The sequence below is a fragment of the Scyliorhinus torazame genome, chromosome 22, assembly GCF_047496885.1.
Source record: "Scyliorhinus torazame isolate Kashiwa2021f chromosome 22, sScyTor2.1, whole genome shotgun sequence".
NCBI classification, from domain to species: domain Eukaryota; kingdom Metazoa; phylum Chordata; class Chondrichthyes; order Carcharhiniformes; family Scyliorhinidae; genus Scyliorhinus; species Scyliorhinus torazame.
This window is the reverse complement of record NC_092728.1, coordinates 41,521,067-41,548,332: the sequence shown is the minus strand read 5'-3', so window position 1 is coordinate 41,548,332 and position 27,266 is coordinate 41,521,067. Positions and strand designations below refer to the sequence as shown.

At 47.8% G+C, this 27,266-nt stretch overlaps 1 protein-coding gene across 1 annotated transcript; it reads left to right on the top strand.

Moving 5' to 3' along the window:
* Positions 1–866: 866 nt before the first annotated feature.
* LOC140399034 (tubulin beta-4B chain-like) lies at positions 867–24,235 on the top strand. The gene is made up of 4 exons (XM_072488098.1): positions 867–979; positions 21,696–21,804; positions 21,888–21,998; positions 23,018–24,235. The coding sequence occupies exons 1-4, from the start codon at positions 923–925 to the stop codon at positions 24,076–24,078; spliced, it is 1,338 nt and encodes a 445-aa protein (XP_072344199.1). The 5' UTR covers positions 867–922; the 3' UTR covers positions 24,079–24,235.
* The last annotated feature ends 3,031 nt before the right edge of the window (positions 24,236–27,266 follow it).

Genomic DNA, 27,266 nt, shown 5'->3' with positions numbered 1-27,266 from the left:
TGTCCTGGCTAATATTTATTCTCTAGTCAACATCACAGAGGTTAAATGGTCACCACTACATTGCTGTTTATAGATGCTAACTGCTGCATTTCCTTTATTACAAGTGATGTTACTTAGAAAGTGCTTCATTGGCCATAACGCACGTTGGGATGTCCTGAGGTCATGAAAGGTGCTATGGGAATGCAAATCTTTATTTCTTGACTCCATTCCTCATGACACCATTTCCAACCGCTTCAAATTGCACGTTTGGAGGGTTCCTTTAATCCCTGGAATTGAAATTGTGTCATGCAGGTCACTGCTACGTGCAAGAATGTTAATTGGCTAGGAAGTGTGGCAATCAGATGCCAATGAAGTGGCTCTGCTAAAATAAAATGGCCTCTTTCTGTGAAGAACTCGACCACTCGATTATATTTTTCTGGGTTTCCTTCAACCCCTGTCGGCACGTCAGAGCTTCGAACCTCAGCTCCTTAACTTGTCCGAGTGCTACAGGAGCTGAGCTGCTATTGTCTGCATTCTGTTGTTTTTAATTTCAGATTTGCAGCATCGGCAGTACTTGACCTTTGCCTGGAAGATAAAGCTCTGGCGCAAATCCCGCCACATCGGCGGCCTCTCCTCAACAGCCATCTGGCCGCCCACGCGCCACCGCCTCGCGCCTCCTGCACTTTACTACATGATCCGCCCCTCGGCCTGGAGCGAGCCAATCACAAGTGGGCATCGCGGTAAACCTATGGGATCAAAGCCCGCCACGTGGCGAGCGGACGCGTTGTTTTGATTGACATCGCGCTGCACCAATGGAGACCTCGGTCCGAAAGAGCGGGCTGTGACGCAGGGCTAGATAAGGCGCTGCGCAAGCACTGCGCGTCAGTTTGTGCCGTTTGTTCTCCTGCAGACGCTGAGGGTCAGTGAAGGTGGAGTCGGGAAGATGAGAGAGATCGTGCATCTTCAGGCAGGCCAGTGTGGCAACCAGATTGGAGCCAAGGTCTGTACTGCAGTCACTCTCCGGGCAGTGAGTGTGGGAATCGGGCCCGGATGACCATGTGGCCCTAGAGTCTCACAAGGATTCTGGGCCGAAGAGTTTGTCGTTCCCGAGGCGGAGAGCCGGACCACCTGCTTTTCTTTCTTGCAGTGCCCCGGCTGAGGTGTGAGGGAGGGCGGGCAGCACAAACGGTGGTTGTTGGGGATCAGGGCGGACGGGTTGGTCGGTTGGGCGAGGCTCGCGGCTGGGGAGACGGTTGGAGTTTGGATCAGCCAATCAAAAGCGCTGATTGGGCCAAGCGACCGTTGGAAAAGCGCGCGAGGGTGAAGGCGTTGTGCGCAGGCGTTGAGGGGCGGGGCACGCGCACCGGAGTCATGACAAGCGCGCGATCATGGACCGCGGCTTCCACGCCTCTGCGAGAAGCAGCAAAATAAAATCTCAGCAGACAAATCTGTGGCGTCACCTTGCTAGAAATTCAAAATTGGATCAAATAACCTTAAAAGGCACATTGTGCAAATACGTTCCAAAGTACATTTTGAGTCGATTTCGGCGGCGTGAGAGCAGCTGGTTAGTCAGTTTCAGCGGGAGCATTGCGGAAGGAGGGTGCTGGGAGGTAAGTCAACCTTTAAAAGCACTTCTCTTTGCAGGGGCAGGCCAGTCGATTTCGGTGGCGTGAGAGCAGCTGGTTAGTCAGTTTCAGCGGGAGCATTGCGGAAGGAGGGTGCTGGGAGGTAAGTCAACCTTTAAAAGCACTTCTCTTTGCAGGGGCAGGCCAGTCGATTTCGGCGGCGTGAGAGCAGCTGGTTAGTCAGTTTCAGCGGGAGCATTGCGGAAGGAGGGTGCTGGGAGGTAAGTCAACCTTTAAAAGCACTTCTCTTTGCAGGGGCAGGCCAGTCGATTTCGGCGGCGTGAGAGCAGCTGGTTAGTCAGTTTCAGCGGGAGCATTGCGGAAGGAGGGTGCTGCGAGGTAAGTCAACCTTTAAAAGCACTTCTCTTTGCAGGGGCAGGCCAGTCGATTTCGGTGGCGTGAGAGCAGCTGGTTAGTCAGTTTCAGCGGGAGCATTGCGGAAGGAGGGTGCTGGGAGGTAAGTCAACCTTTAAAAGCACTTCTCTTTGCAGGGGCAGGCCAGTCGATTTCGGCGGCGTGAGAGCAGCTGGTTAGTCAGTTTCAGCGGGAGCATTGCGGAAGGAGGGTGCTGGGAGGTAAGTCAACCTTTAAAAGCACTTCTCTTTGCAGGGGCAGGCCAGTCGATTTCGGCGGCGTGAGAGCAGCTGGTTAGTCAGTTTCAGCGGGAGCATTGCGGAAGGAGGGTGCTGGGAGGTAAGTCAACCTTTAAAAGCACTTCTCTTTGCAGGGGCAGGCCAGTCGATTTCGGCGGCGTGAGAGCAGCTGGTGAGTGGTGAGTCAGTTTCAGCAGGAGCTGAGACTTTTTCTCTTTTCTTTAAATTAGTTTTTTAGGCGGGATCAGGAAGTCGACCCGCGGACGTCTGGGAAGACCCTCACCAATAAATTCTGGTGGAGAGGAAACCCGAGACACTACACGTGTAGTGTCTCCCACCCGCCCTCCTCCTCTAACCTAATAATAAAACCCATTGGTCTGAGGTAAGTACCATATTTTTATTATATTATTATTATTTTTTATAAAAATTTAATTTAGTTGTTAGCTAGATCTTGGTAGAAAGTTAGAGGAATGGCAGGGAAGGGAGTACAATGTTCCTCCTGCAGGATGTTTGAGGTGAGGGATGCAGTTAGTGTCCCTGCTGATTTTACCTGCAGGAAGTGCTGCCATCTCCAGCTCCTCCAAGACCGAGTTAGGGAACTGGAGCTGGAGTTGGAAGAACTTCGGATCATTCGGGAGGCAGAAGGGGTCATAGATAGCAGCTTCAGGGAATTAGTTACACCAAAGATTGGAGATAGGTGGGTAACTGTAAGAGGGACTGGGAAAAAACAGTCAGTGCAGGGATCCCCTGCGGTCGTTCCCCTGAGAAACAAGTATACCGCTTTGGATACTTGTGGGGGGGACGACTTACCAGGGGTAAGCCATGGGGTACGGGCCTCTGGCACGGAGTCTGTCCCTGTTGCTCAGAAGGGAAGGGGGGAGAGGAGCAGAGCATTAGTAATTGGGGACTCTATAGTCAGGGGCACAGATAGGAGATTTTGTGGGAGCGTGAGAGACTCACGTTTGGTATGTTGCCTCCCAGGTGCAAGGGTACGTGATGTCTCGGATCGTGTTTTCCGGGTCCTTAGGGGGGAGGGGGAGCAGCCCCAAGTCGTGGTCCACATTGGCACCAACGACATAGGTAGGAAAGGGGACAAGGATGTCAGGCAGGCTTTCAGGGAGCTAGGATGGAAGCTCAGAACTAGAACAAACAGAGTTGTTATCTCTGGGTTGTTGCCCGTGCCACGTGATAGTGAGATGAGGAATAGGGAGAGAGAGCATTTAAACACGTGGCTACAGGGATGGTGCAGGCGGGAGGGTTTCAGATTTTTGGATAACTGGGGCTCTTTCTGGGGAAGGTGGGACCTCTACAGACAGGATGGTCTACATCTGAACCTGAGGGGCACAAATATCCTGGGGGGGAGATTTGTTAGTGCTCTTTGGGGGGGTTTAAACTAATGCAGCAGGGGCATGGGAACCTGGATTGTAGTTTTAGGGTAAGGGAGAATGAGAGTATAGAGGTCAGGAGCACAGATTTGACGTCGCAGGAGGGGGCCAGCGTTCAGGTAGGTGGTTTGAAGTGTGTCTACTTCAATGCCAGGAGTATACGAAACAAGGTAGGGGAACTGGCAGCGTGGGTTGGTACCTGGGACTTCGATGTTGTGGCCATTTCGGAGACATGGATAGAGCAGGGACAGGAATGGATGTTGCAGGTTCCGGGGTTTAGGTGTTTTAGTAAGCTCAGAGAAGGAGGCAAAAGAGGGGGAGGTGTGGCGCTGCTAGTCAAGAGCAGTATTACGGTGGCGGAGAGGATGCTAGATGGGGACTCTTCTTCCGAGGTAGTATTGGCTGAAGTTAGAAACAGGAAAGGAGAGGTCACCCTGTTGGGAGTTTTTTATAGGCCTCCTAATAGTTCTAGGGATGTAGAGGAAAGGATGGCGAAGATGATTCTGGATATGAGCGAAAGTAACAGGGTAGTTATTATGGGAGACTTTAACTTTCCAAATATTGACTGGAAAAGATATAGTTCGAGTACAATAGATGGGTCGTTTTTTGTACAGTGTGTGCAGGAGGGTTTCCTGAAACAATATGTTGACAGGCCAACAAGAGGCGAGGCCACGTTGGATTTGGTTTTGGGTAATGAACCAGGCCAGGTGTTGGATTTGGAGGTAGGAGAGCACTTTGGGGACAGTGACCACAATTCGGTGACGTTTACGTTAATGATGGAAAGGGATAAGTATACACCGCAGGGCAAGAGTTATAGCTGGGGGAAGGGCAATTATGATGCCATTAGACGTGACTTGGGGGGCATAAGGTGGAGAAGTAGGCTGCAAGTGTTGGGCACACTGGATAAGTGGGGCTTGTTCAAGGATCAGCTACTGCGTGTTCTTGATAAGTATGTACCGGTCAGACAGGGAGGAAGGCGTCGAGTGAGGGAACCGTGGTTTACCAGGGAAGTGGAATCTCTTGTTAAGAGGAAGAAGGAGGCCTATGTGAAGATGAAGTGTGAAGTTTCGGTTGGGGCGATGGATAGTTACAAGGTAGCGAGGAAGGATCTAAAGAGAGAGCTAAGACGAGCAAGGAGGGGACATGAGAAGTATTTGGCAGGAAGGATCAAGGAAAACCCAAAAGCTTTCTATAGGTATGTCAGGAATAAGCGAATGACTAGGGAAAGAGTAGGACCAGTCAAGGACAGGGATGGGAAATTGTGTGTGGAGTCTGAAGAGATAGGCGAGATACTAAATGAATATTTTTCGTCAGTATTCACTCAGGAAAAAGATAATGTTGTGGAGGAGAATGCTGAGCCCCAGGCTAATAGAATAGATGGCATTGAGGTACGTAGGGAAGAGGTGTTGGCAATTCTGGACAGGCTGAAAATAGATAAGTCCCCGGGACCTGATGGGATTCATCCTAGGATTCTATGGGAGGCCAGGGAAGAGATTGCTGGACCTTTGGCTTTGATTTTTATGTCATCATTGGCTACAGGAATAGTACCAGAGGACTGGAGGACAGCAAATGTGGTCCCTTTGTTCAAAAAGGGGAGCAGAGACAACCCCGGCAACTATAGACCGGTGAGCCTCACGTCTGTAGTGGGTAAAGTCTTGGAGGGGATTATAAGGGACAAGATTTATAATCATCTAGATAGGAATGATATGATCAGGGATAGTCAGCATGGCTTTGTGAAGGGTAGGTCATGCCTCACAAACCTTATTGAGTTCTTTGAGAAGGTGACTGAACAGGTAGACGAGGGTAGAGCAGTTGATGTGGTGTATATGGATTTCAGCAAAGCGTTTGATAAGGTTCCCCACGGTAGGCTATTGCAAAAAATACGGAGGCTGGGGATTAAGGGTGATTTAGAGATGTGGATCAGAAATTGGCTAGCTGAAAGAAGACAGAGGGTGGTGGTTGATGGGAAATGTTCAGAATGGAGTACAGTCACAAGTGGAGTACCACAAGGATCTGTTCTGGGGCCGTTGCTGTTTGTCATTTTTATCAATGACCTAGAGGAAGGCACAGAAGGGTGGGTGAGTAAATTTGCAGATGATACTAAAGTCGGTGGTGTTGTCGATAGTGTGGAAGGATGTAGCAGGTTACAGAGGGATATAGATAAGCTGCAGAGCTGGGCTGAGAGGTGGCAAATGGAGTTTAATGTAGAGAAGTGTGAGGTGATTCACTTTGGAAGGAATAACAGGAATGCGGAATATTTGGCTAATGGTAAAGTTCTTGAAAGTGTGGCTGAGCAGAGGGATCTAGGTGTCCATGTACATAGATCCCTGAAAGTTGCCACCCAGGTTGATAGGGTTGTGAAGAAGGCCTATGGAGTGTTGGCCTTTATTGGTAGAGGGATTGAGTTCCGGAGTCGGGAGGTCATGTTGCAGCTGTACAGAACTCTGGTCCGGCCGCATTTGGAGTATTGCGTACAGTTCTGGTCACCGCATTATAGGAAGGACGTGGAGGCTTTGGAGCGGGTGCAGAGGAGATTTACCAGGATGTTGCCTGGTATGGAGGGAAAATCTTATGAGGAAAGGCTGATGGACTTGAGGTTGTTTTCGTTGGAGAGAAGAAGGTTAAGAGGAGACTTAATAGAGGCATACAAAATGATCAGGGGGTTGGATAGGGTGGACAGTGAGAGCCTTCTCCCGCGGATGGATATGGCTGGCACGAGGGGACATAACTTTAAACTGAGGGGTAATAGATATAGGACAGAGGTCAGAGGTAGGTTCTTTACACAAAGAGTAGTGAGGCCGTGGAATGCCCTACCTGCTACAGTAGTGAACTCGCCAACATTGAGGGCATTTAAAAGTTTATTGGATAAACATATGGATGATAATGGCATAGTGTAGGTTAGATGGCTTTTGTTTCGGTGCAACATCGTGGGCCGAAGGGCCTGTACTGCGCTGTATTGTTCTATGTTCTATGTTCTACATAGATCCACATCCTTTTTATTCCAAGTCCTTCTATTCAGAATAAGTCTACTATCAAAGAATTTAGAGTGCAGAAGGAGGCCATTGGACCCGTCGAGCATGGCCAATCCACCTAACCACATCTTTGGACTGTGGGAGGAAACCGGAGCGCCCGGAGGAAACCCACGCAGACGAGGGTTGAACGTGCAGACTTCACACACAAGTCACCCAAGCCGGGAAACGAACCTGGGACCCTGGAGCTGTGAAACAACAGTGTTAACCACTGTGCTACCATGCTGCTATGCAGTACTTTTTCAAATTCCAAATGCTTAGGATTCCTACAGTGCAAAATGAGGTCATTTGGCTCATCGGGTCTGAGCCGCTCATCCAAAGAAGCACCCCACCCATGGCCTCCCATCCCTGTAACTCCACCTAACCTGCATATCTTTGGACTGTGGGAGGAAACCCGGAGGAAACTGTAGACACGGAGAGAATGTGAAATCTCCACACACCAAGGCAGGCATTTAACCCAAATGCCCCAAAAGGTAATTCTCACACAAAAGCATCAATTGGGTCTGAACCACATGATATATTGGGTGTGTGACCGAAAGCAGCTGGTTTTAAATTGTCCTAAAGCAGGATTGGAAGATCAACCAACATCTCTCAAGGCAAGATGTTAGCTATAACCCTTTGGCCAGAAGTTGCCTTAGAGAATTGTAGCTCTACACCAAGTCTCCTTATCCGGATCCACGTCAGGATCATTCAGTAACTGAAGGCCGTACTTCAGAGCCAACATTTATAAAAATTAAAAATTTAGTGTACCCAATTATTTTTTTCCAATTGAGGGACAATTTAGTGTGGCCAATCACCTACCCTGTACATCTTTGGGTTGTGGGGGTGAGACCCATGCAGATACAGGAAGAATGTGCACACTCCACACGGAAAGTGACCCGGGTTCGAACCCGGGTCCTCTGCCGTAGGCAGCAGTGCTTACCACTGGGCCACCTTGCCGCCCTCCGAGCCAACATGATTGCAAATACACCAAAACATTTTTAATGCCTTACGAGAAGCTGTAGCAAAAGTCTTGTTCTTTGTGTTTTCATTCAGAAATGAAATTATCCTGGCCGCAATTAGCTGAATAGATTTATTTTCCCCAATGATGTGTATATTGGAATGTGAACTAAACCTGACCGAACTTCTGTTTGCACCCTTATTGCTCTATTCATTTGGCCTATTCCCTACGTGGAAAGGATATTATAATTTTTTGTACGTTAATGTTATGTACGTTAATGCTGCACAGCAGATGAAGGGTAAACCAAAACAGAGTAATTAAAAGGATGATTAAAAGCTTAGCAAGATATGTATATATAAACATTACAAGTATGGAGGGGTGGGTGGTGGGAAGAGTAGCTAATGTAAGCACTGGTCATTAAAAGGGTGAGACTTGGGAAGTAATAATGGGAAATGAAAAAATGGCAGACGCTTTTACTAAATATTTTGTCTCCATCTTCACAGTAGACAGCATGAAAAGCATCCCAAGAATAGTAGAAAAATTAGAGGCAAATGGAAGAGGTGAACTTAAAATGTACTCGTCACTAGAGAACAAAATGGGACTTAAGGCTGAAAAATCACCTGAATTTGATGGCCTACATTGTAGGATGTTAAACGGATGCATTGCTTGTAATCCTAAATTTCAGCAGATTGGGAAACTGCAAATGTAACGCCTCTGGTCGAAGACAAAGCAGGAAATTCGGCCAGCTAACCTAACGTCTGTTATTAGGGAAAATGCTAGAATCCATTATTGAAGAGGTTGTATGCGGACATTTAGAAAATATGTCTGTTTTCTAGGGGCTGGTTTAGCACAGTGGACTAAAGCAGAACAAGGCCAGAGCGCGGGTTCAATTCCCGTACCAGCCTCCCTGAACAGGTGCAGGAATGTGGCGACTAGGGGCTTTTCACAGTAACTTTATTTGAAGCCGACTTGTGACAATAAGCGATTTTCATTCATTTTCAAATAATACAAACAGGCAGAGTAAACATGGTTTTGTGTAAAGGGAAATTATGTTTTTTTTGAGGCTGTAACAAGTAGGGTGAATGGAAGGGTACCAGTTGACGTGCATTTGATCTCCAAAAGGCATTCAGTAAGGTGCCACAAAAAAGGTCACTATAAAATAGGGACTAGGTGTTGGGGTGATATATTAGCATGGAGAGAGGATTGGATAGTTAGCAGGAAATAGAATACGTGTGTCATTTTTTTAGGATGAAGTTGCATAGGGATCAGTGCTTGGGACCTCTAATATTTACAATCTATTAATAGACTTGGATGAAGGAACTAACTATTGCAACCAAATTTACCGATGACATGAAGACGATGATAGGAAAACAAGTTGTCAGGGGGACACAAAATTCCTGCAAAAGGGCATAGATATGTGAGTAAGATTCATAGTCTTGGAGTGTAAGTACAATCAATTCTTCTAGGTGTCTTAGATGTTCTACAACATGGAGGCTAAAGGTCTGATAATTGCAGGTGTACCTGCAGACCGTGAACTTGCACTAGATTTTAATTTTTTTTTTCCCGGGAGAGGGAGCCAGAGCACAGTGAGTGCAGCTTGGGATTCGGGTAGGTGTTTAAACTTGCCCCCAGGTTCCAGCGGCCTTCATTTCTGGGAGAGAGAGAGGGAGCCGGAGCGCAGCGAATGCAGCTTGGGATTCAGGTAGGCGTTTAAACTTGCCCCCAGGTTCCAGCGGCCTTCATTTTCGGGAGCAGGAGAGAGAGGGAGCTGGAGTGCAGCGAGTGCAGCTTGGGATTCAGGTAGGTGTTTAAACTTGCCCCCAGGTTCCAGTGGCCTTCGTTTTCGGGAGAGAGAGGGAGCCGGAGCGCAGCGAGTGCAGCTTGGGATTCAGGTAGGCGTTTAAACTTGCCCCCGGGTTCCAGCGGCCTTCATTTTCGGGAGCAGGAGAGAGAGGGAACTGGAGCACAGCGAGTGCAGCTTGGGATTCAGGTAGGTGTTTAAACTTGCCCCCAGGTTCCTTCCACCGGCCTTCATTTTCGGGAGAAAGAGAGGGAGCAGGAGTGCAGCTTGGGATTCAGGTAGGTGTTTAAACTTGCCCCCAGGTTCCAGCAGCCTTCATTTCCGGGAGCGGGAGAGAGGGAGCTTCGGAGCGCAGCTTGGTAATCAGGTAGGTGCTTAAGTGTTTGATTTTTACCTCTATTTAAGTTGGGCGGTTGCTAAACCCGAGACACTACACTTATAGTGTCTCCCACCCTTCCACCTCCTCTAACCTAAGGGGGTGAGTGAATATCAGGTAAGCGCTCTCTTTTCTTTTTCTTTTATCCGCAAGTTATAGCTTCAGATTTTCGGCGGGAGCAGTGGCCAGGGGTCTGTCGGGAAGGTAAGTTCACCCTTTTAAAAACTTACCTTGCAGGAGAAGCGGCCTTCAGATTTACGGCGGGAGCAGGGGTCTGTCGGGAAGGTAAGTAGCTGGGAGAAATTTAACTCTTCGTGGGTTGGTAAGTAAAATCCTTATTCCTTTCACTTATATATTATTTGATATATTTGTAATTAGTTAAGGTAAACTGTAAAAATGGCAGGAGATCCCAGACCCGTGTTATGCTCCTCGTGCTCAGTGTGGGAGTTCAGGGACACGGCCAATGCCCCTGACTCCTTCATGTGCGGGAAGTGTGTCCAGCTGCAGCTCCTGTTAGACCGCATGACGGCTCTGGAGCTGCGGATGGACTCACTTTGGAGCATCCGCGATGCTGAGGAGGTCGTGGATAGCACGTTCAGTGAGTTGGTCACACCGCAGATTAGGGTTGATATGGGTGACCAAAAGGCAGAGAGAGCAGGAAGACAGTGCAGGTGTCCCCTGCGGTCATCTCCCTCCAAAACAGGTATACCGTTTTGGATACTGTTGGGGGGAGATGACTCACCAGGGGAAGGCAGTAGTAGCCCGGCTCATGGCAACGTGGCTGGCTCTGCTGCACAGAAGGGTGGGAAAAAGACTGGCAGGAGGATTCAATCGTAAGGGGAGTAGACAGGCGTTTCTGTGGTCGAAAACTAGACTCACGAATGGTATGTTGCCTCCTGGGTGCACGGGTCAGGGATGTCTCAGATCGGCTGCAGGACATACTGAAGGGGGAGGGTGAATAGCTAGTTGTCGTGGTGCATATAGGCATCAACGATATAGGTAAAAAAGGGGATAAGGTCCTACAATCAAACCTAATAGAATTCTTTGAGGAAATGACAACATTAATTGATGAGGGAAGGGCTGTAGATGTCATATACATGGACTTCAGTAAGTCATTTGATAAAGTTTCCCATGGCAGTTTGATGGAAAAAGTGAAGTCGTTCAGGGTGTACTAGCTAGATGGATAAAGAACTGGCTGGGCAACAGGAGACAGAGAGTAGTGGTGGAAGGGAGTGTCTCAAAATGGAGAAAGGTGACTAGTGGTGTTCCACAGGGATCCGTGCTCGGACCACTGTTGTTTGTGATATACATAAATGACTTGGACGAAGGTATAGGTAGTTTGATTAGCAAGTTTGCAGATGATACTAAGATTGGTGGAGTTGCAGATAGCGAGGAGGACTGTCAAAGAATACAGCAAAATATAGATTGATTGGAGAGTTGGGCCGAGAAATGGCAGATGGAGTTCAATCCAGGCAAATGTGAGGTGATGCATTTTGGAAGATCTAATTCAAGAGTGGACTATACGGTCAATGGAAGTCCTGGGGAAAATTGATGTACAGAGAGATCTGGGAGTTCAGGTCCATTGTACCCTGAAGGTGGCAACGCAGGTTGATAGAGTGGTCAAGAAGGCATACAGCATGCTTGCCTTCATCGGATGGGGTATTGAGTACAAGAGTCGGCAGGTCATGTTACAGTTGTATAGGACTTTGGTTAGGCCACATTTGGAATACTGCGTGCAGTTCTGGTCGCCATGTTACCAGAAGGATGTGGATGCTTTAGAGAGGGTGCAGAGGAGGTTCACCAGGATGTTGCCTGGTATGGAGGGTGCTAGCTATGAAGAAAGGTTGAGTAGATTAGGATTGTTTTCGTTGGAAAGACGGAGATTGAGGGGGGACCTGATTGAGGTCTACAAACTTATGAGAGGTATGGACAGGGTGGATAGCAACTAGCTTTTTCCAAGAATGGGGGTGTCAATTACAAGGGGTCACGATTTCAAGATGAGAGGGGGAAAGTTTAAGGGAGATGTGCGTGGAAAGCTTTTTAGCAGAGGGTGGTGGGTGCCTGGAACGCTTTGCCAGCGGAGGTGGTAGAGGCGGGCACAATAGCATCATTTAAGATGCATCTAGAAAGATATATGAACGGGTGGGAAACAGAGGGAAGTAGATCCTTGGAAAATAGAAGACAGGTTTAGATAAAGGATCTGGATCGGCACAGGCTGGGAGAGCTGAAGGGCCTGTTCCTCTGCTGTAATTTTCTTTGTTCTTCTTTGAGAACATCCCAATTGGATTTCCGCCAATCACCATCTGATACCAGGGAGAGCACAGCCGTTTAGGGTCATTCATTGGCACCAGCCACATGAATCAAACCGAGTCATCACTGAGGCCAGCCAATCTCCATGCACCAGACCAAAACATCAGAATCTTGTTGCTCCAGCTGAATTAAAGGAAAGGGTTCTTGCCGGCTGCTTCGCCTTAATGTCACAGGTCCATTAAACAAAAAGGTAACTGGTAAAAGAAAAGGAATAAACAAGAACAAGCAGGAAGGACCCTTATAAAAAGTTCACTGTACAATGTCCCTGCATCTAGACAGATATATGAACGGGCGGGGAACAGAGGGAAGTAGATCCTTGGAAAATAGGTGACTGGTTTAGATAAAGGATCTGGATTTTCTTTGTTCTCTCGATCTTACAAAGCCAATCAACCTCTGAAATTACCTATCACGTCAGTTCATGATCTAACATCACCATTTTTTGACAAAATTGTCACATTAAAGTGGATAAGACTTGCAGAAGAATGCAAGTCTTAACCTCTGATCCACCAGCTAAGTGCAGCATCCACTTACCAGATAAACTGAAGGTCAAACTAGACAAAATGGAGAAAGAGGAAATCGTTAGAAGAGTATAAAAGCACAGACTGGTGCAACTCCCATTATGTTTGTCATACGGATGGATTATTGAGTATACCTCCATCCACTATGTTTAAACACTGCTTTGAAACATTTTCCTTGTGAAATATCCACATTAGAAGAATTATCCGCAAGATTTGCACGTGCAAAATTCCTCATGAAACTTGATTGTAAACATGATTATTGATTCATTCATTGTGTGAGAAAAGTCCCATTTGCTTATTAAATTTGGTACCCACCCCATTCGGATGATACTATTTTCATTGACCCCTTTTGATCTATCCATTAGTACGGATTTCTCAAGCTTACATGTGCCACAATTCATGGACTGTGCCATGATGCACATATTGATGTAATGAAGGATTGGAATTCAGCAATCAGATAATGTGTGAACAACATGGAGATTAATTTCTTCAGTTTGATTTCGATCAGTGCTGGCATACATCCCATTCTAAGTTAATTACAGGATATTAATACCATTCCAATTCCTCAAGATAGGATGATCTTTGAAGGTGCCCAGATTTCTCTAATTTCTTGTTTCCAGACATTCCCAATTTCATTTTTAAAAAACCTTCATTCACTAAGTGAATTGTTGAGAAAGGATGCGCCTTTCCTATGGCGAAACTGGGAAAACCATCATTGAATGTTTGGTTGATGCAATTCATTTCTGATCATTTTGATCTTAACCAGGACAGTCGAGGCAATGTGGGCAGAGATTTCCTGCGAAGACTTGCAAGAGCGACAGTTTATTGGCCGGGTATGAACAGACATTGAAGTTCTCAGAAGTGCCAAGTCAGGCCAAAGAATCATTGATTCTGCATGAAGTTCCTGCCCAGCCTTGGTCCAAAATAGCATTCAAAGTCTTTCATGTCCATGCACTGACTTTGTCATTGACTACTTCACCAAGTGTCCCATATTGACAGTTGCACAATATGTCAAGCACAAACTAGGTGATTTTTTTGGTGTGCTGCAGAGATCATTATGGATAACTTCACAACTAAATAGTAAGCCATTTCACGATACGCAAGAGAATTGGAATGTTAATCACTTTACTACTTATTCTATATCTAATGACCTGGCTGAATGAGTGATTTACATTGATACCCCCAAATGTAGACAGATCAAGATCTTCACATTACAATGTTGCATTTGAGAGCAATGTATTTAAGTGCAAATATTCCATTACCGACAGTTTATATTTGGCAGACCAGTGCTTACTAATCTACCTACTCTTAACAATTCTGCTTTCAGAAAGTAGAGAACAATTTTTAAAACTGCAAGAGAAGGTGACCAACGTGAACAATAAAAATGTCAGTGCAGAATTGCCACATTCATGGTTGGGACAAGTCTGCATCCAAAATCCCACAGAAGATAAGGCAACCAGCGACGGTGAAGAGTTTTTCAGAACCAAGGTCCAATTAAGTCATTACACACAAGGGTGAGGTGTAACTGAGGACAAATCAGATAAATTTCAGCTCCTCAAACACCATATGGTCCTATTGCATCTAGGGCAAGATCTCAAATAAAACCAAGAACAACAATCCCACAGATCACTGAACAATTACAGACATCAGATAAATTTAACCATTGCAAATTCTGGTTGTAGCTGCAGATTACCTCAATGCTCCAGAGACTCATCAGTTATATACACTTCTGTACTGGTAATTAAATATGTACTGTTGTGTTTCTTTGGAAGGGGAAAATATCTTAAAAGGGACTATGCCTTTAAGGGATTGCAGCATCACATCACTAGAAAAGAAATGTCATGTGAACAGCTTTTAGTTTCTCTTTTGCTTTCAACAAAGCATTCACAACTCTGCCGCTCTGATGTCTTCAAGTTTTATGTCCATGCATATCTTCACATGCGCCTAGTCTTAATAAATGAACCAACATCGTGTTGACCCAATCCCTTAATATTCTCATATGAAAGTATTACCTTGTTTTTAGCTATTGGTGTTCCTGGGCACCTAATGGGCCAGCAACAGTTGTGTTATGAAATTGTGGAATGGTACAGCACAAAAGGAGGCACTTGTCCCATTGTGCCAGTGCCTTGAAAGAGCTATCCCACTAAATCATCTCTGCCCATTGGCTACAGGCATACACATTTTTTCCCTTCAAGTATCTTTCCAATTTCCTTTGGAAGGCATTATTGATTTGCTTTCATCGTTTTAGCAGCCAAGTCATAACTCCTGGCATAAAGTGCTAATCGTTTCTCATTAGTTACTCTATCAAAATCATTCACAATTTTGACACCTACTAAATCTCCACATAATTGAAATCCTGCATCCCTGTTTTTCTAGTGAATCCATGCACCAACACAAAATTTACCAAAACCCTGCTAAGAATATGGTGCAGTGATTCACCTTTTCCTGAAAAACAGCATTATCAGGCTATCATCAAAGTGAGGTGTGAGACTCCCAAGTGCTTGACATGTGAGCACAAACATTGCGCATCCCTTTTTGACTCTTTGGAGTACAGTCTTGGTATGATCCAACATCAAGACTTAATTTTGCAGTAAATGCAGACTTCTGGTGGTGGCCATGGAGTGAGCATTCGCACATAATCTTTATTATTGTCACAAGTAGGCTTACATTAACACTGCAATGATGTTACTGTGAAAATCCCCTAGTCACCACACCGGCGCCTGTTCAGGTACACTGGGGGAGAATTTAGAATGTCCAAACTATCTAACCACGTCTTTTTTGGGGACTTGTGGGAGGAAATCCACACAGACACTGGGAGAACGCACAGACAGTGACCCAAGTTGGGAATCGAACCTTGGACCCTGGTGCTGTGAAGCAACAGTGCTAACTACTGTGCCGCCCATTTGGTGGCTTCTGCTCAATCCAGTATTTTTTGGTCTTCGCCTAAGGGTGTAGGAGCGCCTGTGGAATGTTTTACTCCTCGTGGGCAGAGAAATGGCAAATGGAGTTTAATCCGGACAAATGTGAAGTAATGCATTTTGGTAGGTCTAACATAGAGGGGAAATATACCGTAAATGGTAAAACTTAAGAATATAGAAAGTCAGAGAGATCTGGGCATGAAGGTCAACAGATCTCTGAAGGTGGCAACACAAGTGGACAACGTAGTCAAGAAAGCATACGGAATGCTTGCCTTCATTGGACGGGGCATCGAGTATAAAAACTGGCAAGTCATGCTACAGTTGTATAGAAACTTGGTACAGCCGCACTTGGAATATTGCGCACAATTCTGGTTAACCAGAAGGATGTGGAGGCTTTGGAGAGGGTGCAGAGGAGGTTTACCAGGATGTTGCCTGGTCTGGAGGGTGTTAGCTATGTGGAGAGGCTGAATAGACTCGGGATTGTTTTCATTAGAAAGACGGAGGTTGAGGGGTGACCTGTAGAGGTCTACAAGATTATAAGGGGCATGGATAGAGTGGATAGGTTTAAGGTCCCTGGGGCAAAGTTTAGAGGAAATGTGCGAGGCAGGTTTTTTACGCAGAGGGTGGTGAGTGCCTGGAACGCGTTGCCAGGGGAGGATGTGGAAGCAGATACATTAACGGCGTCCAAAATGCACCTTGACAAACATGGATAGGATGGGTATAGAGAGATACGGCACAAGGAAGTGCTGAAGGTTTTGGCAAAGGTTGGTATCATGGCCGGTACAGGCTTGGAGGGCCGAGACGCCTGTTCCTGTGCTGTATTCTTTGGTGTGGATGGATGCATGAACTAGGAGTGGGGCAAGAAGGAAAGAGCTGCTGCAACAGGAGAGTCTTCATGGTGCGCCAAAGCATAAGATGGTGGAGGGCAAGGGAGCTGCCCTGTCCGCTCAATGGTCAGCAGAGCAACTAATAAAGTTCCTAAATGGAAAGTTCTGTCAGCAGAGGAAGGCCCGGGAAGATCTGGCCAAAGTGGTGGAAGTCGGAGATCGAGAGAATGGAGCAGAGGCTGGTGTCGCAGGGCCGGGAGATCCAGAAAGTGGAGAAGGCAGTGAGGGGAGCACGAGGAGCAGTTGGTGGCCGAGTTGGGGGTGATCCGGAAGACCAAAAAGAGGCTGAATGAGAATTGGAGGATCTGGAGAAACACTTTAGACAAAACCTGAGGATCATGGGGATGCCAAAGGTGTGGTAGCTGGCACGTATATGGCCAAAATGCTGGAGAAGCTGATGGGGGAGGGGCCTTTGACCGGCCTCTGGAGGGTGACTGAGCACACGGCGTTGATGAGGAAGCCGCAGGCGGCCAAGCTGCCAAAGGGGGTGGTGGTGCGGTTGAAGCGCTTTCTGGATAAGGAGAAGACCCTCCGATGGGCAGGCAGACTAGGGAGTGCACCTGGGAAGGGAACGAGCTGAGGGTGTACCAGGATCTGGGAGCAGAACTGGTGAAGAGGAGAGCTGAATATAACCGGGTCAAGGCTGCCCTCTTTACAAAGGGGGTGAACGTCTGTACCAGGCCTGCCTCTGGGTGACTCAAAGCGTGAGTACTATTTCGGAACGCCAGAAGAGGTGTGAGGGACTGGGAGGAGAATGAGGGCATTGAACTTTGGTGGAATTAGTGCTTATGTTTGTTTTTTAAAGATTTTCTGTGAAGAGTTTTGGAAGGTGGTGTTTTTGGAGGACATAGAGCGAGTGTATGTTTTGCTGCTCTTTAAGGGGGTGTGGACGGGGGGGGGGGGTGAATTGGGGTGAGGCAAGGAAGTCGGAGGTCTTGGGCGTGGGCCACCATGCTAGCTGGGCGGGCTAGTAACGTGAGTGAAGGGGAGAAAGAAGCTGATGTTTAGGGGGGGGGAAGGAAGGGTCGCTGAAGTGTGTGATTGGAAAAGGATCGATGACGGTGGACATCCGAGGGTGAGCCTGAGGAGGGGGGGGGGGTCGTATGACACGGGCCGGAGGCGGGCCAAGAAAGGGGTATGGCTGATCGGCATGGGAGGGACCCCCTGACCAGGCTAGAACTTAAGGGGACTGAATGGACCGGTCAAACGGTCATGTGAGTTCACGCACCTGAGGAGTCTGAAGGCGGAAGTGGCCTGTTTGTGCAGGAGACGCACTTAGATAGGGAACCAGACATGTTTGAGCAAAGGATGGATGGGATCGAATATTTTGGGCTGCATCGGGGATCGAGGGTGTCTTTCTGTTGCTATTTCCTTTGGCGATAAAGCTGCTGGCAATGGCGCTTAGGGCGTGGGGGACTGGGGAGGGATTGTGGGGGGGAGGGAGGGTGCCACCAAGCATAGGGTTTCGCTGCATGTCCTTTCCTGGGCTGAGAAGTGCTGTTCTTTCCTGGGCTGCTACCCCTGGCGCTGCAGGATAAGGTACTGTCGGAGGATGAGATGGGGGTTTGGGAGGTGTACAAGGAGTTGATTGACTGGGATGGGTCCCTGGTGGGGGATATAAAGGGTAAGTGGGAGGATGAGCTTGGAGGCCGGGATGTGGACTGCGACCTTGTGGAGGGTGAATGTCCTTGTGTGTGAGGTTAAGCCTCATTCAGTTTAAAGTAATCCATAGGGCACATATGACGGTAGCATGGATGAGTAGGTTTTTTGAGTGGGTTGAGGATAGGTGTGGATAGTGTGCGGGGGGGAGGGGTGGCGAATCACGTCCACATGTTCGAAGCTGAAGAGGTTCTGGCAGGGGTGAAGGTAGCCCCGAGTCCAGAGGTGGTGATATTTGGGGTGTCGGAAGACATGGTAGTTCAGGGAACGAGAAAGGCACTTGTTTTAGCCTTTGCCTCCCTGATGGCCCGGAGACAGAATTTGCTCGGGTGGAGGGACTGAGCCGCCAAATGCGGGGGTGTGGGTGAGCGACTTGCTGTAACTCCTGAGGCTGGAGATGGTCAAGTTCATCTTGAGGGGGTCGGTCAATGGGTTCACTTGGAGTTGGACACCGTTTAGTGACCTCTTTTAGGAGGTTTGAGGGATCAACAAAAGGGGTGTTAAAATGGGGAAGGCAGGGTGACTTCCGGTGACGGCGGGCGGGAGGCGGCCGCACAATGGAGGGCTCCCGTTCAGGAACGCCATTTTCGGGGCTTTAAGCCCGGTCCCAGGGTCCGCGGAGGCGGCAGAAGCACAGTGAAGACACAGGAGGAAAAAAAGAACAAAGAAAAATGTCGAGGGTGAGCAAGAAAACGGCTGAAAAAAAAACAGCTGGAGGTCCGTCTGGGAGTGGAAAGGTAACCGCGGGGTCACCAGGAAAAATGGAGGCTGGAGCACCAGGGAAGGCTGCACTGCTTACGGCTGAAGAAATAACTAAGGTGATGGCTGCGGAATTTGAAAAGCAGTTGGCGCAGATTGCGAAATGCATGGAGACGGTGAGGAAGGAGATGAGGGAGGTTTTGAGTGTGCTGGTGGAGGAGGCGGTTTCCCCGGTGAGGACGGAGGTGGCGAGCGCAGTGGCGCAGGTGCGAGAGCAAGGGGAGGCGCTGAAGGAAGTGGAGGAGACATTGCAGCACGGCGATCAACTTGCCTTGATGGGGAAAGAGATGCGGAAGGTGACTGATACTAAAGGATCGGCGAGGAAAAATGGAAGACCTTGAAAACAGATCCAGGCGACAGAATTTGAGGATTGTGGGGCTGCCCGAAGGAGTTGAAGGACTGAAGCCGACTGAGTATTTTGCCGCGATGCTGGCAAAACTATTGGGGGAAGGGGAGGATCCCTCCCGATATGAACGGGATCGGGCTCATCGGTCGTGGAGGCCTGTACCAAAGGCGAGTGAGCCGCCAAGGGCAGTAACTCTGTGCTTCTGTAGGTACAGGGTGAAGGAGAAGGTCCTGAGCTGGGCCAAGCAGAAGTGGGTGGTGCAGTGGGCTGGAGCTGGTATACGTGTATACCAGGACTTTACGGTGGAGCTGGCAAGGAGGAGGGCTGCTTTCAACCGGGTGAAGAGAGCACTGTACATTAGCAAGGTGCGGTGCGGCATTGTATATCCAGCGAAGCTGAGGGTGACTTACAAGCTCGGGGACTTTTATTTTGGAACGGCGGAAGCAGCGGAGGAGTTTGCGAAAGCAGAAGGACTGTGGCAGAACTGACAAATTGAGGAATGGTCATGTGCCGATGTAACCTCATGACTATTTTCTTCTTTTTTGTAACTGCGCGCGGGTGTAGAGATTAAAGGAGCCAATGTGGTAGGGCAGCACGGTAGCATTGTGGATAGCACAATTGCTTCACAGCTCCAGGGTCCCAGGTTCGATTCCCGGCTTGGGTCACTGTCTGTGTGGAGTCTGCACATCCTCCCCGTGTGTGCGTGGGTTTCCTCCGGGTGCTCCGGTTTCCTCCCACAGTCCAAAGATGTGCGGGTTACGTGGATTGGCCATGCTAAATTGCCCTTCGTGTCCAAAATTGCCCTTAGTGTTGGATGGGGTTACTGGGTTATAGGGATAGGGTGGAGGTGTGGACCTTGGGTAGGGTGCTCTTTCCAAGAGCTGGTGCAGACTCGATGGGCCGAATGGCCTCCTTCTGCACTGCAAATTCTATGATATGATATGGTATATATTTGGACAAGGGAATGAGAGTTCTTTGGGGTGTAGGTGGATATGCGGGGTTTGTGTGCTAAAAGGGGATCTTTGGGCTTTCCTAGGGCCGGGCAAGTGGGAAAGGGACCCGGGCGGGGGCCTCCACGCTGGCCGGTTTAAGCCGGCCAGTGAACGGGAGTGAGGGGGGGTAGGGGCTGTGACCATCGGAGCCTGGCAGAACAGGGTCCGAGTGGTCTAGCCGGGGTGGAAAGTTGGGGGGAAGGAACCTAGGTTGGGAAGAGGAGTTTTACAAGAGGCAGTGGACGGGAGGAGCTGGAGACCTGGGGGGGGGGGGGGGGGGGGGGGGGCGGGGAGCTGTGTAAGATTAAGGGTGACTACGGGTAATCCCTTATTCCTTTTTGTCATTTGTTTATGTAGAGGTTTGTGGGTAAATGGGATCATTGTTATTATGGGGACTGACATATCTTGCTGATTATTGTTTATTAATGGATGTAAATGTGGGAGAAAATGTGAAAAAGGAGGAGAATAATGGGGAAGTCAGGATGGGAGATATAGGCAGCATTGGGGGGGAGTGTAGGTGTTGGTTGTTTATAATGTATGGTTATTCTGCTTTTGTTTATATGAAAATGCCTTGGAGAAAATATTTTTTAAAATTCTCAGTAAATGCAATATAGTAAGTAATTAGTTGGTTGAAATTTTTTTTTCCATTGTAGTTTTGGTTAAACTTTCAGCATTACCAGATAACTTTATGCCAAGTGACAGAAGGTCTCCTCTTCCAAAATAAATGTTCTTGCTACTGAGGCTGTTAATGACCTGAATTGTCCTGGCGTTATGGGGAATGTACCTCAACATTGTTAACAGATTATATCAATGTGTCTTTTGGGTGATGGTCCCCATTGCTGCCATATTTTATCAGGGACATAGCCCTCTACGTTTTGGTATTCTCCATAAGAATTAATAAATTGAAGTTGATGATGTTGGTTTTCAGGTTTCGTTAAGAACTGGAGATACAACATCTACTAATGATGCCTCCAAGCTCTCCCAGGACAGTTATTCATCAAGATTTTGGCAGATATATGTGGTTTTGTGTGGGATGCAAGATGGTGTGAAAACCTTATCCAGGCTAGGTTGGCATACCATAGGCACACTTTAACAAGAAGATCATTAAAATATATTTAGATCCAGATTATCAGTTCCTATCAGCACCCCATAGTTCTTCAGTCATTTCATCTAATTTGAGTAACCCCAAATTTGTTCTGACAAATTGCTAACTTGTAATCTGCTGCAACAGATAGGTGAACCCTTTTGTGATCTGCAAAACATCTGGTGGATTTCGTCTCCTGTTTGATCTCAGAATATTAGCAGGTTTCTCCAAAGAGAAAAATTCACACTGCTAGCACATGAGGCCACCAATTTCAAACACCGCCTTTCATAGCTCTGTTCAGACATTTCGTCACAAGTATCTCAAATTCAGTGTTAGGTGACGAGGAGAGGGTACTGCACTTTATCATCAGGTAATAGAATGACATTGTTTTTGACCTTTTGGGGGGACAGACTCAATAGGGCTGAATGGCCTACTACTGTTCCTTTATTCTTATGAGTTGTTGAACATATTATTAATAAGACTTTTTGTTTTAGTTCTGGGAAGTCATCAGCGATGAGCATGGCATTGACCCCACAGGAGCCTACCATGGAGACAGTGATCTTCAGCTGGAAAGAATTAATGTCTATTACAATGAGGCTACAGGTATTAACTAATTTAAAATATTGATTAAATGTTTGTTTACATTATGAGCATCGCAATGCCTTACATTTTATTTTTTTAAACAGGTGGCAAATATGTACCCCGAGCAGTTCTCATGGATTTGGAGCCTGGTACTATGGATTCTGTTCGCTCTGGGCCCTTTGGACAGATTTTCAGACCAGATAACTTTGTGTTTGGTAGGTAGGATACCTGAAACTGGTTGGCACTAATTGTTATAGATCAATTCATTTCGAGACGTTATTTATTCAGACTGTTAATCTATGGTTTCTTGATGGAGAGGTAATTAGTAGACCTCACAGAAACTACTGAACAATGCCAGGTAAAGCAACAATAACCTTTGCTGTCCAGATTGGCTCCTACTAATTCTTAAAGCAAATGGCATGTAAGTGGGACCATGATCAGATTTTTTTGAAAATAACATGGCCCTTCGATTTCTTTTTTATTATGTTTGCTTCTCCGCCTAACAAGTAAATATTTGTGAAGATTGCAACAAGGTTTCTTGGTTTTGATAACTTCACTTGAAAGTCTCTGGAATTAACTAGTATTTTTCCAAAGTTGTGCATCATGTTCTTTCTCATATGCCACTTTAGAACAGACAGTGCAGAAGGAGGCCATTCAGCCCATCGAGTCTGCACCGACCCACTTAAGCCTCACTTCCACCCTACCTCCGTAGCCCAATAACCCTTCCTAACCTTTTTGGTCACTAAGGGCAATTTTTATCATGGCCAATCCACCTAACCTGCACGTCTTTGGACTGTGGGAGGAAACCGAAGCACCCGGAGGAAACCTCGCAGACACGGGGAGAATGTGCAGACTCCGTACAGACAGTAACTCAGCGGGGAATCGAACCTGGGACCCTGGCGCTGTGAAGACACTGTGCTATCCACTAGTGCTACCGTGCTGCCCAAAAGATTCCATCTTAGTTTTACATCTGAGCAGGTTCTGCTTGATTGTTCTAGCTTTTTATTTATTTCTAATTAAAGAGAATCTATGAAGGGAAAATCCTTCCATTAAAAATATCAATTTCCCATATAGGTATTTAAAATAACTAATCCATTATAGTAATGGTCTGAAACTGGTGCATTTTAAACATGTAGGGATGGGGCCAATTTTGAGCTTTGTGATATCTTACCATGTAAGATTGTTTAGATGTGTTGCTTGCAGAGACAACAATTTGCTCTCATTTTTTTTGCAGGACAGAGTGGTGCTGGTAACAATTGGGCCAAAGGGCATTATACTGATGGCGCTGAATTAATTGACTCTGTTCTGGATGTGGTGAGAAAAGAGGCTGAGGGATGTGATTGCCTGCAGGGATTCCAGCTCACCCATTCACTGGGTGGTGGTACTGGCTCTGGCATGGGCACACTCCTTATTAGTAAAATACGTGAAGAATATCCTGACAGAATCATGAATACATTTAGCGTTGTACCTTCACCAAAAGTGTCAGACACTGTAGTAGAACCTTATAATGCAACTCTGTCTGTCCATCAGCTTGTGGAGAACACTGACGAGACCTTCTGTATTGATAATGAGGCTCTTTATGACATCTGTTTCCATACACTTAAACTGACAACTCCCACTTATGGTGATTTAAACCACCTAATGTCGGCCACCATGAGTGGTGTAACAACCTGTCTGCGTTTCCCTGGTCAGCTCAATGCTGACCTGCGTAAACTAGCAGTGAACATGGTCCCCTTTCCCCGTCTGCATTTCTTCATGACAGGCTTTGCTCCTCTGACCAGCCGTGGCAGTCAGCAGTACCGTGCCCTCACCGTACCTGAACTTACGCAACAAATGTTTGATGCCAAGAACATGATGGCTGCCTGTGATCCTCGGCATGGCCGCTACCTGACCGTTGCTGCCATTTTCCGAGGGCGCATGTCCATGAAAGAGGTGGATGAGCAGATGTTGAATGTGCAGAACAAAAACAGCACTTATTTTGTTGAATGGATTCCCAATAACGTTAAGACAGCTGTCTGTGACATCCCACCGAGAGGTCTCAAGATGTCTGCCACCTTTATTGGTAACAGTACGGCTATTCAGGAACTGTTTAAACGCATCTCTGAGCAGTTTACTGCCATGTTCCGGAGGAAAGCTTTCTTGCATTGGTACACTGGTGAGGGCATGGATGAGATGGAGTTCACTGAGGCAGAAAGTAACATGAATGACCTGGTATCTGAGTACCAGCAATACCAGGATGCTACAGTTGGAGATGAAGGTGAATTTGAAGAGGAGGGTGAGGAAGAGGCTGCATAAGTAAATAGAATTGTATATTGTGAACTTCTAAACATGTTTTCTTTTTTACATTAAGACCTGTTTCTGAAGTTTGTCTTTATTCTCGTTGTGTGGTTTCATGTTTTCTAAAATTAACTGTTGGTTTTGATTTAAATAAAGATTGTTGATAGTAATTTAACTTACTTGTTTTTCCTCCGTGTTTTCAATTTAGAGCATGCAAATTGATAAAAGATCCTTGAGCTTGAGTAGTACATTGTGAAAGACGAAATGATATAGCCAAAACTAGCCCAAACTAGTCTGATTGCTGTGTTTAAATTGTAATGTTTAATTTAAATCACACATTACATTTAATTAATCCACAGCCATGAATAAACGAGTGTTTTGATTTCACACCATCAAGGGCTCAACAAGAAATCAGTTGGCTAAATGCTGTTCTTGTTACTAATACACTTAAATTTCAACCAATGGATACTTTCATTTATTTTGCGAAATCTAGGTGAAGGGTTACAAAGCAGAAACAATCAGGATTGAAAAGATCGGGGGCCATGACTAAGTCAAATGAAGGAGTAATGGTGAATTGACACTAAGCTTTGGCTGATAACCTGTATGCTACAGGAAGACTCAGAAGGGAGGAGGTCTTGGGAAAGACTGATTTGATTCTAGTACCAGATAATTGATGCACTATCAATTAAGACGAGAGTAGAGAGTAATTGAGGCTTTATTACACAGATGTGTGGCCTACAGCTGCTGCCGAAATGGCTGCCGTTCGGAGAGCACACATTTATACTCCGCCTACTGGGCGGAGCCAGCAGGCAGGGATCTACCCCCGTACCTGTAGTACCAGGGGCCTTACCGTAATACCCTCGTATGCAGTGCAGAATATACAATATAATACAACAGTGGTGACTACCACATTCACCCCCTGTTAAAAATGAGTCCAGCGGGAGGTGGAAAACTATTTGCATACAGGTTTTCATTAAAATTTCAGAGAAGGTTACAAATTTAGACGGTCGGGCACCTTGATCCGTCGTTGAGAGCGCCACAGTGCTGGTGGCGAGTCAGGCGTTGGCTCGGTCGTCGGTGACTCCGGGAGCGTGTCGATATCCTCTTCAATATCCTCTTCATCCCCGGGTGGGACCAAGGGGAGGACGGACTGTCCTGGGCGTGTGGGGACCAGCTGGTGCCAGGTCCCTGAGGGAGACTGTCTTGGCGGCCGTCGGAGTGCGCTACGTAGGTGTACTGCGGGTTTGCGTGGAGTAGCCTCTCAACCAATGGGTCCGCCTTGTGGAGCTGCACGTTCTTGCAGAGGAGAACGGGTCCTGGCGCTGCCAGCCACGTTGGGAGCGAAACCCTAGAGGTGGACTTCCTGGGGAAGGCAAAGAGACGTTCGTGGAGGGTTTCGTTAGTCACCGTGCACAGGAGCGACTGAATGGAGTGAAGTGCTTCGGTGAGGACCTCATGCCAGCAGAAGGCCGGGAGATTTCTGGGCCGTAGGGCCAGCTGCACGGCCTTCCTGATAGTCCCATTCTCCTGCCCGTTTCCCCGGGGGTTTTAGCTGGTCGTCCTGCTCGAGGCAATGCCCCTGTTGAGCAGGTACTGGCGCAGCTGATCGCTCATAAATGAGGATCCCCGGTCGCTGTGGCCGAAAGCGGGGAAACCGAACAAAGCGAAGATGGTGTTGAGGGCTTTGATGATGGTGGCAGACGTCATATCGGGGCATGGGCTGGCGAAGGGGAATTTGGAATATTCGTCGACCACATTGAGAAAATACGTGTTGCGGTTGGTGGAGGGGAGGGGCCCTTTGAAGTCCACGCTGAGGCGTTTGAAGGGGCGGGAGGTCTTCAGACACGCACCGTCTGGCCCGTAGAAGTGCGGTTTACACTCCGCGCTGACCTGGCAGTCTGGTGACAGCCGTGACTTCCTCGATGGAGTAGGGCAGATTGCGGGCCTTGATGAAGTGATAAAAGCGGGTGACCCCTGGGTGACAGAGATCATTGTGCAGGGTCCGGAGTTGGTCCACTTGTGCGCTGGCACATGTACCTCGGTACGGCATTGGGGGGCTCGTTGAGCTTACCGGGGCGATACAAAATCTCGTAATTAAAGGTGGAGAGTTCGATCCTCCACCGCAAGATTTTATCATTTTTGATCTTACCCCGCTGTGTGTTAAACATGAAGGCAACCGACTGTTGGTCTGTGAGGAGAGTGAATCTGCCGGCCAGGTAGTGCCGCACAGCTTCAACGATAGCTTGGGCCTCCTTTTCGACGGAGGAATGCCGAATTTCGGAGGCATGGAGGTTGCGGGAAAAGAATGCCATGGGCCTGCCTGCCTGGTTGAGGATGGCGGTCAGAGCGACGTCTGATACATCGCCCTCGGCTTGGAAGGGGAGCATTAGTTGACCACGTGCATCGCGGCCTTTGCGATGTCGGCCTTAATACGGTTGAAGGCCTGGTGAGACTCGGCTGTCAGTGGGAAACCGGTGGAGTGGATGAGTGGGCTGGCCTTGTCCACATAGTTTGGGACCCACTGGGCGTAGTACGAAAAGAACCCCAGGCATCGTTTGAGAGCCTTGGGGCAGTGGGGAAGGGGGAGATCCATGAGGGGGCGCATGCGATCGGGGTCGGGCCCTAGAACACCATTCTGAACCACATAGCCGAGGATGGCTCATCGGTTCGTGCTGAACACACTTCTGTTGTAGGTTAGGTTGAGGAGTTTGGCGGTGTGGAGAAATTTGGAAAGGTTAGCGTCGGGGTCCTGCTGGTTGTGGCCGCAGATGGTGACGTTATCCAGTTACGGGAAAGTGGCCCGCAGTCCGTACCGGTCAACCCTGAGGCAGGGAAGATGGCGGCGCCCACAGGGCGCACGTATCCTGAGGCAGGCAAGATGGCGGTGCCCTCGGGTTGCACATGTCCTGGGGTAGGCAAGATAGCTCCGCCCATTGGTTGTGAGGCAAGCCGGATGGCGGCGCCCACGGGCCACACGTGGTATGAGGCGAGGAAGGTGGCGGCACCTACTGGCCGCACGCGGGGCTGCAGGGACAATAGTGGCGATTGAGCGGGCCTGGCACACTACAGCGAAATGTCCTTTCTTGCCACAGGCCTTGCAGAGCGTGCGCTCTGCGCCAGGCAGTGCTGCCGGGGGTGTTTTGTCTGTCCGCAGAAATAGCACTTGGGTCCCCCGGGGTTGGTTGGCCGCGGCGCACGTGTGAGGT

What these genes read in the sequence shown, in the direction of transcription:
- LOC140399034 (XM_072488098.1), top strand. Translation starts at nt 923, where the DNA reads ATGAGAGAGATCGTGCATCTTCAGGCAGGCCAGTGTGGCAACCAGATT. An exon ending in GCAACCAGATTGGAGCCAAG is followed by an intron (nt 980 to 21,695) that starts GTCTGTACTGCA and finishes TTTTTGTTTTAG; the next exon opens with TTCTGGGAAGTCATCAGCGA. An exon ending in ACCAGATAACTTTGTGTTTG is followed by an intron (nt 21,999 to 23,017) that starts GTAGGTAGGATA and finishes TTTTTTTTGCAG; the next exon opens with GACAGAGTGGTGCTGGTAAC.